A 13,399-nucleotide genomic window follows, 5' to 3' on the forward strand; every position below is an offset into this window, starting at 1 on the left:
GGTTTCAGCGAGGCGAACGTGCGCCTCGCCACGCCACGCTCTTGGAGTGAACGGACACAGTTGTCGCGGTCGGTACAAAGCACACAACATACATGTATTTATTAACTAATTTAGACGACGATATCGTCCGCCGAATGATACACCAATTTCAATTAACACGCTACCATACAAACAACATAACGCAGTGACACTAAACACACCATAACATGATAAACACACACTAACACACCCAACACATACCCAAGGCGGCGTCGCCAACGCCTGACTTTCCACGTGGGACCCCGGCGCGAAGCCCGCGGTGCCGAGCACCGGGGACCCGCGCTACAGACAACCGTTCGCGGCAGCCGCCACGCGCAGAAGAGGCTCGCTCAACGCTCGTCCACCACCAAGGCCTGCCTTCCGCCAGGGGCCACCGCTGGCGCTACCACTCTACCAACAGTGGTACTCAAAGCAAACACAACGCAATCTATCGCCGGCGGTGGTCACCACCGAAATAAAGCCTTGGGGCGAGACACGTGCGCCACGCGGTGCAGACAACTTTACAGGGGGGTTGTCAGCACCCCCACAATATTAATGAAAAAATTATTGCTCTAGCTGTTCTAGATTGCAAAATATCAACCCGACAAACTAGTAAAGTCACCAAAAAGCATGTTTTCAGAAAACTGAGAAAAAAAATAAAGCTCATTCATTTACATAACTGCACTTGAAAATGCTCAGTATGCACCGGGCATGTAGTCCTTTTGACTATGAGTCCCTGTGTGGCGCTTTTTTAGGGACTGGTGCATGTTCTCCATTGCTGGTCGCTTCTTGACTGATCTGCCGTGCGCCGCCGATCCTTTTCAGCCATGCGGCTGTGACTTTGCCAGCTGGGATTTATGCTCAGCTCTTTCATAATGTCCTCTGATGCCTTTTTATTGCCTGCATTGAACTTGAGCACTGCTTCTGCCACAGCTGCCTCCACCGTGAATAGCGAAGCATGTCGCTCCTTTGGTTCCAGTGCCGAGATCATTGAATGCAGGTATTCGTTGTTATTTTGGGTTTTCCCTCGCTGCCATCGTTGCAACAGCTTTCTGTCTGACAAGCGCTCATAAATGGGAAGTAAGGCTTGGCAGACATGTGGATGGAGCTTTCGACAATGTTTGGGAATGGGCTCCCCCTTGGCCTTTGCCGCATTTTGTTTGCACCAGGAATTTGAACCAGATGGGCACAGAGTGGGGTTTGCCACATCATCGTTGGATGGGATGTGATGAAAAGTGGCCATCACTGCTGTGTGCATAGCATCAACATCACCACTGTGTGTCTTCAGAGCCTACCCATAATAATTGGTGAGCTTGGAGATCAGGTCTCCTGTCAAGTGGCCCTTTTCCCAATACTCAGAAGGCCAGGGCCTTTGTGTTTTGCAATCAAGTTGCCCAAACCAGTGCCCATACGCTTTTGGACATGATCAATGCAGTCCTCTTTTTCCACTGGGATATACCCATAAACCTTATCTTCTTGAAGCGCAAGGTAACTGCGGCTGTCCTCGTCGCAAAGCCCCGTGGTGTAGCGCAGGTTGTGCCGCTCAAGTGACCTCCTGAAGAGGATGAGGGCAGCCTCAACCTCCATTTTCCCAGCCTTCTTTTCACTGTTTTTCTGACACGGGTGATGTTCCATCCTTGCTGCATAAGAAGGGTCACCTTCCTTTAGGCCCGACTCGCATCCAGCACAAATGTTGCTCAAAACAACGAAGTCGAGCACCAGCATGCTGAACAATTATGGTGCCGAGACCGATATGAGACGAATGACCGCGAGTCATCCATGACCCATCAAACGACACCGCGATGTTTCCTATGTGGCCTATATTAAGTCCGGCGTAAAGTTCAAGAACCGACCGCGCGCAGTCGCTCGTCAAATTGCGTGCAGCACGATCGGCCGCGGGTGCCAACTTCGTCTTCATGTAGTCTTGCCACGTTTTTGTGTGAAGACCCCGACAGCTGATGCCGATCAACGAGAACACATCAATCAGCGTGGTCTGTCTGTTCACCGTTGCCTTCACGGCATGCGCGGCCAAAATGTTCACAGCAAAAGGTTTCATGTGTTCATCGCTATGCACGCACGGCGAGCTCCACAACGACGCAGTCTCCCCACAGTTCGAACACACAAAACGCAACTTTGCAGCGAGTCCGAAATTCCCAGTCGTCGCGGACAATCTGCAGTTCTCCGTTGCATGCCTTGCACTTTGCAAATGCCAACAAAGTGCTGTTCACTGTGTCAAAATCTATAATTGTGATCGTGCTTCTATCAGGCAGCTGAGCTGCTTCGTCGGCACCGTCAACCACGAATGTGCGTATCCGCTCCGTCGCTGCAGCGAGCGACAACTCCGATAACTTATCTTCGGCTTTAGCTCGCTCCTCTTTCAAGTCGGATTGCTGCCGATAGATACTATCTACACTCAAGCCACCACTGCTTGAAGGCTCCACGGCCGACGGACTTTGCACAGGCTCCGTGACAACTGATGCGGTAGCTAGGCTTTTCGTGGTAGCGTCGACGAGTTCACCATGGGATGCGGAGAGTGTAGCATCTCAGGGGGTTTTGCTGTATCACGAAGTGCTTCTTGAAATTCGCGACTAGCGTCCTTCGCACTTTTTTCGTATCAAACTTTTGCCGCGTGCGGAATTCGCGCTCAGGATTTGACATCATGAAACTTCTCCGCCGACACTGAGGCAAAATGGTGCGCATGGACGCGCGTCTCAATACCCGGGGCAGACGAAGCCAGGAGCCTTCACCAATAGGGAGGCAAGCTCAAGTCACGTGCGCAAAGTAGTGAATAGAAAGGCGCTCTGATACTTTTTTTTTTGCCGCTCATTTTACAAGCTGCCAATGGTTGAATTGGACCCATTCTGGCGGGAATTAAAAGACGGAAGACGGCTCTCACATGAGACCAAGCGGGCCGCGCTGGCACACATGAAAAGACAGAGGCGCGTCACGGAAAGTGTGCGATTTCATTGTTGATTTTGGCTCAGATTTAGCTAGAAAGCACCGTATAAAGGGTCTTAGCGGCTAAAATAATGATATTATAGGCATGAAATTCACGGTATAAGCGCACTAGTAGCTGTAGATTTCAGAAACGTAATAAAAAAAATTTTTTTGCGATACTTTTGGTCTCCACAACACGTGTCGCCCCTTAACCGATGTAAGCCCGAAAATTTCATTTTTCATTTTTCTTTTAGCCGATGTAAACCCAAAAATTTTAATCCTTAAATATATAGGAGACCAACCAAATAAGCCTAGAAGATAGTTTCGTTTATAAGCTTTTCCGTTTAACCAAGTTTCGTTTATTGGGAGTCCACTGTATGTGTCAGAGAGAAGACATCTCGGCTTTTCGAGTCCCTAAATTGTCAGCCCCATTCCCGATATGTAACGCCTCTATTTCTATGCTGTACATAAACCTCGCCTTAACTCACCGTCATCTTGTCCGCTCGTCTACCAGCTCTGCGCAGAAGCACTCGCGAGCGCCCGCTACCCAACAGCCAGTGACCTTGGCAGCAGCGAGTTTCGGAGCAGTGGCGCCTTCGGGACAGTGTTGGCATCGTCCCTTCGTAACACCGCAGACAATAAAGTGTTGCGATATGTTTGAGAGCAGTACTGTGTTCTTGCCACGCTGCGCTCAATACCTTGGATGTTCGAATGCGCATGTGCAGCGGGGTTAGTCACACAAGGCAACAGTGAACGCGTCCCTGTGGCTAGCTAAGATTTATTCCACGGTAGTGGCCATACTGCTTCGGGATACACTGTACACTACACTGCCAAGCCCCACTTGCCGGAGGCTTGTGGATATGAGGTCTGCCCAAATTCTCGCCACCAGGCCCAGTGGCCATCGCGAGAGTGTGCAGCATAGCCACGAGGGACCTTTTCCCGACCTGTGGGTCAACGCTCGCCATTACCAGTTATGATGTGCTTGCGGTATCCCCTTTTTGGTGAACATCCGCATGCGGTAGCCTTTGCTCCCCGCTACCCAGGAGCGCACATTGTACGGTGCTTGGGGTGCTGCCAAAGGCAATAAAGTATGTGTTTTTCTTAAGATTAAACACTGTCTATTCTGCCACACCGCATTGAGCACGTTGCTGGCTGAGCGCGTGCGGAGCAGCGCCCTACATGTGAGCAGGCAATGGTCGACGGGGCCCGTTATCTTGCTAAGCCTGACCCCGCAGTGGTCTTTCACTATGGCGAGTACCAAAGTTACCACAAATGAAATTAACAAGCAGGTGTACAGAAGAGTTGATTGATTGAGGCCGTTAAGTGAAAATCAATACGGTGAAGCAACTAGTCTCTGCTGAACCAAAGATTGGGTGCCTTCATTTTTGAAGCGAGCTAGCGAACATCTTGTTTGCTGCTATAAGCTTGCATCCAAAAATGATCAAGGCTGTTATCACTTGACAATGCTATGCTTGCCACACTGTTTCCTTTTTCATTGTAGGATGTGCAACGTTAAAAGTCAAACTGGACATTCACTTGCAAAGCTAACTTGGTGAGAGCATACTTACAGCACCAAGACGACTAACCAACATTCAAAAGTCCAGGAAAAATACCAATCCAGGACAAACCCGCACAAATTTCACAAGAATTTCAAGAAAAAATTGCACCAGAAGGTGCCCAGTGCTTGCCTGAATCCAAAACTTGAGTCCCAGCTGAGGGGGAAGGAAATCCAAGAAGGGGAGGTCGAAGGACAGGTCAAACACCTCACCACAGAAGGCCACTCGTGCTGCAACAATACACGTCAATGATCAGCAAGACAGCAGAGCATGGCGGTGAGCCAAAATATCAGCTGACCAAACAGATGCAAGTTTGACAGGCAGGAGTACCATGGAATAGATTAGCACAGGTTGCGCAATTAAAATGTAGACACTAAGGCTTTTCAAGCAAGGCCACAGAGTGAGAAGGCAGAGACGAGCATCAGGTTGCATCACTGCCGCATCCTCTCTAGAAAAGCCACGTGGCTTGGGCCACCTTTCAGTTCTAGCAAGAATAAACAGAACGACAAAGAGATTGAGCTGCTAAATAAGGATTCGCCAGGTCGGGCAAGCAAGCACAGATACACTAGAACAACTATCAACCGAAAGTAGACAATGCAGACAAAATTTATCTACACAGGCCAAGGTGTGGTAGCAGCAGCTGTCAATGTCAAAGTTCGTGCTCTGTTTAGGTTTTCAATTTTACTTCCATGCAAAGCTCCCTCACACATTCGCTTCCATTATACTCGAATTGAAGCCTGCACGTCCGTCCTTACAGTAAAGAAAACTGCTCACTTATTAACATGATGCAGTCAAATTCCGCTCAATAAACTCTATTGTAACACAAATTTTTCTTTTAAAAAATTTTTAAAAAGTTAATCTCTGTCAGTTGGGATGTAAAAACTGCACAAAAGATATAGACAAGGACAAAAGAAAAGATGCGGTGTCGTCTCTCCCTTTGTCCTTGTCTATATTTTTTGTGCTGTTTTTACATCCCATGTATGAACCACCAACTAGCCCAACTTTTGCTATTATTGCTCTGTCAGCTGTACGAACAAGCTGACGGTCTTGGCCAAGGAGCAAAGCCTCGCAACGTTACAAGGGCAGAAATATGACCATATTGGTTTAGTAAGACATTAGGCAATAGTACTTAGTTAAGCACACACAAGGACAAGAGGAAAGGACACAACACGTCTGCTAACTTTCAACAAAATAGTTTCTTTCAACTGAAGAACGAATATATGCAGTGGTGATGCTCACACATTACAGCAAGACGTCATGTTCAGTGATGCTCACATGCAACAGAAAGATATCATGTGCAAAGAAGTACATTTCTGTCAATCAGATTTTTACAGGAGACACTGTAGTGTATCAGAAGGAGATAACAATGCCACTCTCGAATCACACAGAGACTGGAGACACAGTTGGACAAAGCAAACATTCACCTACTCATACAACTACTCATTTTTCAAGGTAAGCAGCACGAAAATCAAAGACAGAGAAGTAAGAAGACACAAGACGAGCGCCGACTTTCAACTGAAAATTTTAATTATGAAATCATTATGTATATATTTATAGAGTGACTCGCGCATGCTCTTGCATGGCGAGAAAACTAACCAGACTAAATAAACTAAAATAACTGCTGCAGACACGAGGCATCTTGCCCTAACAACATCAGTGGAAATAATTTAAAAACGATAATTCTTTATCAAGGAGAGCGATTGACGGCTCACTGACACAGTTTTTGCCTGCCTTTTGAATTCTGTAGGCTTCAAAAATTTTCCTTGTTAGCTGGTCGCATTGGCGAAAAAGAACCTTCGTTCTCGAAAATTCTGAAGTGCATCCCCAGTCTTGGCAGTGCATGGTCAAGTGTGTCGAAGGTGCAATACCCGAAAGAGAATTTTGGTGCTCCCTCAGTCTAGAGTTGACGCATCGCCCAATCTGACCGATGTAAACGCATCGGCACGCGAAGAGTACGCTGTACACAACTCCAACTGCACACTCTACAAACATATTTTTTTGCTTAATGGAGCATGCATTCCTCGCAGTGGCATACCAATTCTTTCGTGAGTGGGGGGGGGGGTCAAACCCACTTCACTCGTCCACCGGGATATTTATTTATTTATTTATTTATTTATTTATTTATTATTTTATTTTTACATAATGCCAGTCCCAATGGGGACTATTGCCGAAGGGCAAACAAATACACAAGAAATACATATACAACCAAATACACAATAGATACACTTGCACTTACATGCGAAAATGCACGACTACAGATATTAAATAATAATACATGAGGAGTATAGAAGCATGAATGGCTGATATACACGAAATTATTGATAACATTGACATATTACTGACAGTCACATATTGACTGATAACATTGACGTACTCAAAAAGCAAGGAAGAACTGTACAAGCGAGAAAAGAAGCATAGAAAAAAAACAATATTTAAGCTATGAGTGTCATGAATGTGGTTTTCAAGTCAAAAAAGTATTCAAATCTTTACTATTAGTCAGACAAGCGAGCAATCTATTCCATTCTCTAATTTACTGTGGGAAGAAGGAATACTCGAAGCAGTTGGTGCTGAAATGATATTCCTGTAATGTTTGTAGATGTTTATGGCGTGACTGTCTGGTTTCTGAAATAGATATCAATCTCGAGCTGTCGATGTTTAGCTGCCTATGAATAAGTTGGAAGACCATTTTTAAGCGTGCGAGTTTAACCTGATTTCGTAATGTTAGTAGCCCGGCGCTTGCGATCAGTTCAGAGAATGAGTCGAGCAAACTGTATTTATTCTTTGTACCCCTTCTAGCTTTTTATTCGGTTCTTTGTTGGTGGGAACCAGACTAAGTTGGCATATTCTAATAATGGGTGGATTAAGGTATTATAGGCTAAGAGCTCTGTTTGAGGTGGTGCGGAACGTAGTAGTCTTTTTAGGAAAAATAATCAAAAATTTTTAAGGCTGAAGATGTAACATAGTTAACACGCGCCTTCCATCTAAGATCATCAGAAATCACTAGTCCTAGGTACTTATGCTGTTTTAGGGAAATCAGCAGTGTGTCGTCAATAGTGTAGTCAAAATATGATAGTATTTGTTTACGAGATATCCTCAACAAAGCTGATTTTCTTACGTTTAAGGTCATCTGCCATTTCGTGCACCAATTACATACTGATAATAGGGCATTGCTAAGGGCAATATGGTCCGAAGGAGAATTAATTGCTTTATAAATGATACAATCGTCGGCAAAAAGCTTGATGTTCGTTCCAATGCACTGGGGCAAATCGTTAATAAATATAAAGAATAGACTAGGGGCTAAGACGCTGCCCTGCGGTACACCTGATGTAACTTTTGATAGCTCCGATGTTTGTGGTTCATTTTTACAAACTGCGTTCGCCCAGTCAGATATGCGCTGATCCATTTTGCAATTGGTCCTTTATCTATTGTCGCCTGCAGTTTAATTATTAACTTTTGATGCGAAACCTGGTCGAATGTTTTTGAAAAGTCGAGTGAAATAAGGCCAATCTGCTTTTGATGGTCAATGGCCGATGACAACTCATGTATTAATTCATACATTGAGTGAGTTGCGCAAAAGTAGATGCGCATATATATATATATATATATATATATATATATATATATATATATATATATATATATATACACACCAAAAAAACCTTCATTGATGCGCTCGCACTTTGACATGAGTTTGCATACGCAGAGGTGACAGGGCTCGTTTTTTCGGTACCATGAAGTTCAATCACATTTTAACTCGGGAATGGTGCTGTAGTAAGAAACCGAAACTGAAAGTGCGAACAAAAGTGTTGACGCAAATGTAGACGAGGAAGCGGGGGCAGACGAACGTGAGCGCATGAGCTTTGGAACAGCGACGGGCAGAGGAACAGCGCGGCCAGCTAGCAAGAGCGCTAGGCATCGGGCCTCAGGGGACCGAACGGACGAGCCGGTGTCGCCAACCCAACCGGGACGAGCCTGGCGTGTTCCTGAGGTGAGTGGCGGTTCCAGGCCAGGCCTGACATGCTGTTACTGTAGCGGACGAGCGTGCGGGCCAGGGCAAGTGGCTGATCCTGTCCACACTCGTGTCCGGCACAACCAGTCACCAAGACCGTGGCCACAGTGCCAGGTTGGCGCCGGTCCGGCACAATCGCCAATCAAAAGTGCGACCTCGGTGTTGCATCGGCTGCAGCGTGGGGCCGCCTGGTCCAACACGAGCAGCTGATGGTCCGCTCGTGAGCTCGCGTGCACTTGGCAACCTTCCCGTGGCGAGGTGTCGTCATCGACGCCATCGTTTTCAGCGGGAGCGTGAGTGGCACCCAACGAAATTAGACTTCCGAGTAGTGAGGATGCGTGGGTTACTCGCGTGCGCGTAGACATAAGGACTGTATAACTCAGTTATGGAGCCAGTATGTTGTACAGATAGCCACAGTGTTGTGATTGTTTTGGGTGTGAAGTTCACAAATGTTTTTCTTGTCCTTGTCTTGGGTTTCTGTGTCTGAGGGCCCAAGAACCACCACAGGCGCCCAAGCCCGATTTCCGCATCCAAAACGATTCGCCACACTCATCGGCTCGCAACAGTTTTGACAGAGCAGTGGTCATGATATATTCTTTTCTAAGAAAATTACTTTCCGGAAGCAGCAAATTCTTTGACCTGTCATTAAAAAGCTTGCTCGTTCCCATCCGTAACTTCATCAACAAGTCACAGCAGAGTAAAAGCATGAACAAGTGATGTAATGTTATAGGGCCCCTGTTCAGCGCTTGCCTGCTCTGCAATACTAGAGCACAAGACGTGAAGGGGTCGCATAGGCAACTCGTACCGCAAGAAGCCCACAAGGAAAATCATCACAGAGAAAATGTTGGCGAACTTTCACTATGTTGTAACATTGCCGCGTAATATTTTCATTCTCCCATAATAACATAATTGAGTGATTTCTGTTGTGACGAAAGACTTCACCTTACTTGTTGGTTTCCTCAGCATGCAGCAAGAGTGACCACTATCACGTCTCAGAAAACCCCCCAACTTATCTCAGTGGGGGGGTGGGGGGAGCTCGCGCTCCCTTTGCCTTACCGCCTGCTACGTCTATGATTCCTCGTCAACGGAGCGTTTTCCCCACCTCCGTGCAAACATTGCCGACCTTATTAATGGCAGCAAAAACCACTTCAATGCCTCAATGCAAGACGTGCACCCATCTCTTTAAGCCTATGCGAGAGTTGGTGAACGTAAGGCAACACGACAAATTTTTTCTTTTCCTTTTCTTTGGCTGATGTTCTTCAGTAAGGTCTTCGGTACGTCAGAATAGGGGCCATGGGAACCTGAGAAGCAAGAGTTGTTTTGTCGTCTGTCTAGTGCCATTGCGAAGACAGTGCAGCTCAAGCAGCTTACTTTACGACACGACAGGGAAGGGATGGGACGTTCCCCACTGCCATCGCACACAAAAACGCTATGGCGGGGTTCGTCGACTATTCGACACGGTGCAGAGATGGCACTCGAGACAGGTCGCCAAGAAACACAGGTTAACCCAAGATACAGCCCAGGGCAACAATCACAGGCTTGCGGGTCGGTAGGGAAACTTCGCAAGACCAACTGGGTACACTATCCCGCGGTGCTGCCGCGATTATCACATAAAGGGAACAATCACAGTACATGTATGAGAAGTCACCTACAAAGGGAAAGTGTGGCTTCCATGTTGCAAGCGTGCAAGCATCTTTTACAGCATGCGAGTGCCGGGCATAAGAAAACTCCCGCGAAAGGCGGTTGGCACGGGTGGCCAGCGAAGATTGGCAAAGCACCATGATGTGTGCTAGCATGAGGCGAGGAGAAGGCATTGTTCGGGCATGTTCGGACAAATGTCTTCATGCAGGTAAGACTGATGCATGGCTCGCAGCAGACAAAAAGGGTTGGCAGCAGAACCATGGTGGCCATATTCTCGGACCTGGGAGAACATGGGGCCAGCACATCAGCTAGCAAGGGAACGAGGCACCAAAGAAAAAGGCGTGCTTAATTCGCACAAGCTCCCAGACCTGACTTTGTTCCTGGTCCAGACTGGTGCAAGGGATCCAAGTTTAGAGCAGTTCTCCAACAGGAATACGATGGCTTGCTGGTCCAGACTGGTGCAAGGGATCTGAGTTCAGAGCAGTTCTCCAAAAGGAATTCGATGGCTTGTTTCAGCGATTGGCCTTTGCCAGTCACTCATTCATAAACTCCGAGAAGACTTATTCTGTGACCCAGTGGGAGTGTCTCACAATTGTGTTTGCACTGTGGAAGTTTGATGTCTACTTTATTGAGATGAAAATTGCAGTGCAAAGTGCAGCGTGCTAAGCGGGCTAATGCAGCTCCGTCATTCTGCAAGCTACGTGCTAGGTTTTCCTAATACAGCATTATGACTGCACTGCAGTATTGAAAGGGGAGCACTAACTTGCCTTACCATCTTTCGTGATGCCATTGTATAGTTCAAGCGTATTTATTTTTTTGTTATAATTCCATTTTTTTTCATTTTTAGCGGCAGATGCAGGGCTGTGCTGAGGCTAGCTGTTGCCCATTGTGCGACGTCTTGCATGCATTGGTGACGACCGACTGCCTTTGCAGACAGATATAGGAAGAAAAAGAACAGAAGGACGGGGAGGAGACAGGTATAGGATGAATTGAGAGCAGGATGTGGGGATCTGAGCCGCGCCCGCGCCCATTTCGCAGGCATTTTCACCGTACTGCTTCCTTGCTACCCCTTGCCTTCTCCTGTGCTCGCGTGACGGTACAAGGCGATAGATGGTATCGTACACAGGAGCGGCCACAAACCATGCACCAGCTCCTGCACTTCGGCTCCGCATAGATTATGCAAAGGACTATAATGAAGCAACTTGTAGAATTAGTTCCATAATATTTCTGAAACAATCAATAGCAGTAAACAGGTGAATTTCATCTTTCTAGATTTTTTTTCAAAGCATTTCATAGAGTATTCCACCCAAAAATACAGTCTGATATTCATGCCTAGTCTAGAAATCTCACATAACTTCAACGGGGTCCGCCCTAAGTAATGCTGACGCAGAAGCCTGGCTAATTTTTCAGCCGCACAGAGTTGTACCGTGCTCGATTAACGTCCCTTGTCGTAGCTCGAGTCATCGCAGCTATGCGTAGTTGCCTAAGTGTCTTGTCTGACATGGAAGTGCAGAACTCTGTTCGAGTCTTCGCTGAACTTCTGCTCGCATTCAGCATTGTTGTGTGGTAATGAAAGGATTACCAGCATCAATTAAGCAATGCGACTGAATTTCAGAAGTCCATCTTCGCCTTTCAGCAGCAAGATTGTTCTCCACTGCACATCAGCCCGTTCCTCTGCCAGTATATTAGTAGAAATTTTGAAAAACTGCATCTTCACAAATTTCATTTCCAGTGCATTAATAGCTTGATCTCTGGTCTCTTGCTCCTTCTGTGGCAATAACACTGGAAACCGCTCAACAAAGAAAAGGACATTCCTAAATGACAATTTATCAATAGCTTCAATATCTGCAGCGTGTACATTGATCAAAGCCTCATTTCCAAAAGTAAATTTGAGGCGCATGTAGTGGCATGCAGCAACCATCTACCTTCTAAAAGCCTCAAAAATACCTTTTTATCACTTGGCTTGAGCTTTTTAACAACACACTTGGCTTAGTGTCCAATTACCAAGTCTTGGTGATTATTTTGTACATTTCTGCTATGTTAGTCCATCAAACAGATGTCCTTGAGCTGCTTTAGCAGTGCTGGCTTCACAAACCATGAAAGGATGTCGTTAAGAAGATTTATAAGTATAGGCTGCAGCTTATGTATTAGGGGTGCCTGTTCTTGCAGGCGGCAGTTGGCTGTCTCAAAAGCAGGAATAACGTTATTTGAAAACAGACAGCAAACTTTACTAAGCTCCGAGCTCAAGAACATGAAAAGTCATTCCTCACGTGCTATGCAAGTTGATCCAGTCTTGCACACATTAGTAGCTTTAACTTTTTTTCACAAGCACAGGTGTTGATTCAACATACTTCTTTCTCTTTTGTCTGCACTGGTGCTGCTCAATGTCTTCAGTTTGTGCTGGCATTTCGGGAATGTCGTAGTAGGGCAGAAATTGGGGACCTGTAGTGGCATCTCTATTCACTTCTTGAAGAAAAATACTCAAGAGCGGTGCCCATTGATATAGGAGCCTTTCCAGGCATTTTCCCAGCGAGACATCTGGTTGGAATGTGCTTTAGCATCTTGCAAAACTCCTTATTGTGCTGTTCGAACTCTTTAAGCAAATGTTTTCTTTTAGCATTTCTTTCTAAATAATAAAACATGTCCACAAGGACTTCGTCTACCTTCACTGGGAGACAGGAAGCTGCCTTTTCAGCCACTATGTTTATTAAATGGCAAAGGCATTCAATTTTTACAATTCTTTCACGGGCCCTGGTTAGCGCTGCCGCTAAGCAGTTCTTCTTGCCCATTATCACGTTGGCATTGTCAGAGCAAAAGGCTATGCAATAAAACAATGGCACATTTAATGATGCGAAGCTGTCCATAACTAACTTGGCGATGTTGCGCCCAATTGAAGGGCCTTACAGGTTGCTTAAAGTAATCAATCTGCTCCCGATAAGGCGCGATTCTTTCGCAAAGGAGGTAGCCGCGATCGGGTACAGCTGTGCCTGGCCGTCGTTCAAGCCGTCAGTGGCAACCGCAAAAACTGGTATTTTCAAGGCACTCACCACACACTCTTGTGCATGGCCTGCCATTTCGCTGACAATCATTGTCGTCTTTGTTCTAGCACTGCCGCAGCGCTTAGCAACATCACATTTTGGAAACATCTTTCGCAGCAAGGGTCCCACGTGGTCGGAGACACTCAACGGAATGCTGTGCTCAAGCAGATAAGCGGTAAACAAACATTCCACACGTATCA

At 46.3% G+C, this 13,399-nt stretch overlaps 1 protein-coding gene across 5 annotated transcripts in view; it reads right to left on the reverse strand.

Moving 5' to 3' along the window:
- tweek (transmembrane protein KIAA1109 homolog tweek) overlaps positions 1 to 13,399 on the reverse strand; it is a 1,194,469-nt gene that overhangs the window by 1,093,025 nt on the left and 88,045 nt on the right. For all 5 annotated transcript variants that reach the window (XM_075882507.1, XM_075882492.1, XM_075882501.1 and 2 more), the window contains exon 6: positions 4,644 to 4,741. In XM_075882507.1, the coding sequence (XP_075738622.1) occupies positions 4,644 to 4,741 (98 nt within the window). The remainder of the gene's footprint in view (positions 1 to 4,643; positions 4,742 to 13,399) is intronic.

This window comes from Rhipicephalus microplus, chromosome 2, assembly GCF_043290135.1.
Source record: "Rhipicephalus microplus isolate Deutch F79 chromosome 2, USDA_Rmic, whole genome shotgun sequence".
NCBI classification, from domain to species: domain Eukaryota; kingdom Metazoa; phylum Arthropoda; class Arachnida; order Ixodida; family Ixodidae; genus Rhipicephalus; species Rhipicephalus microplus.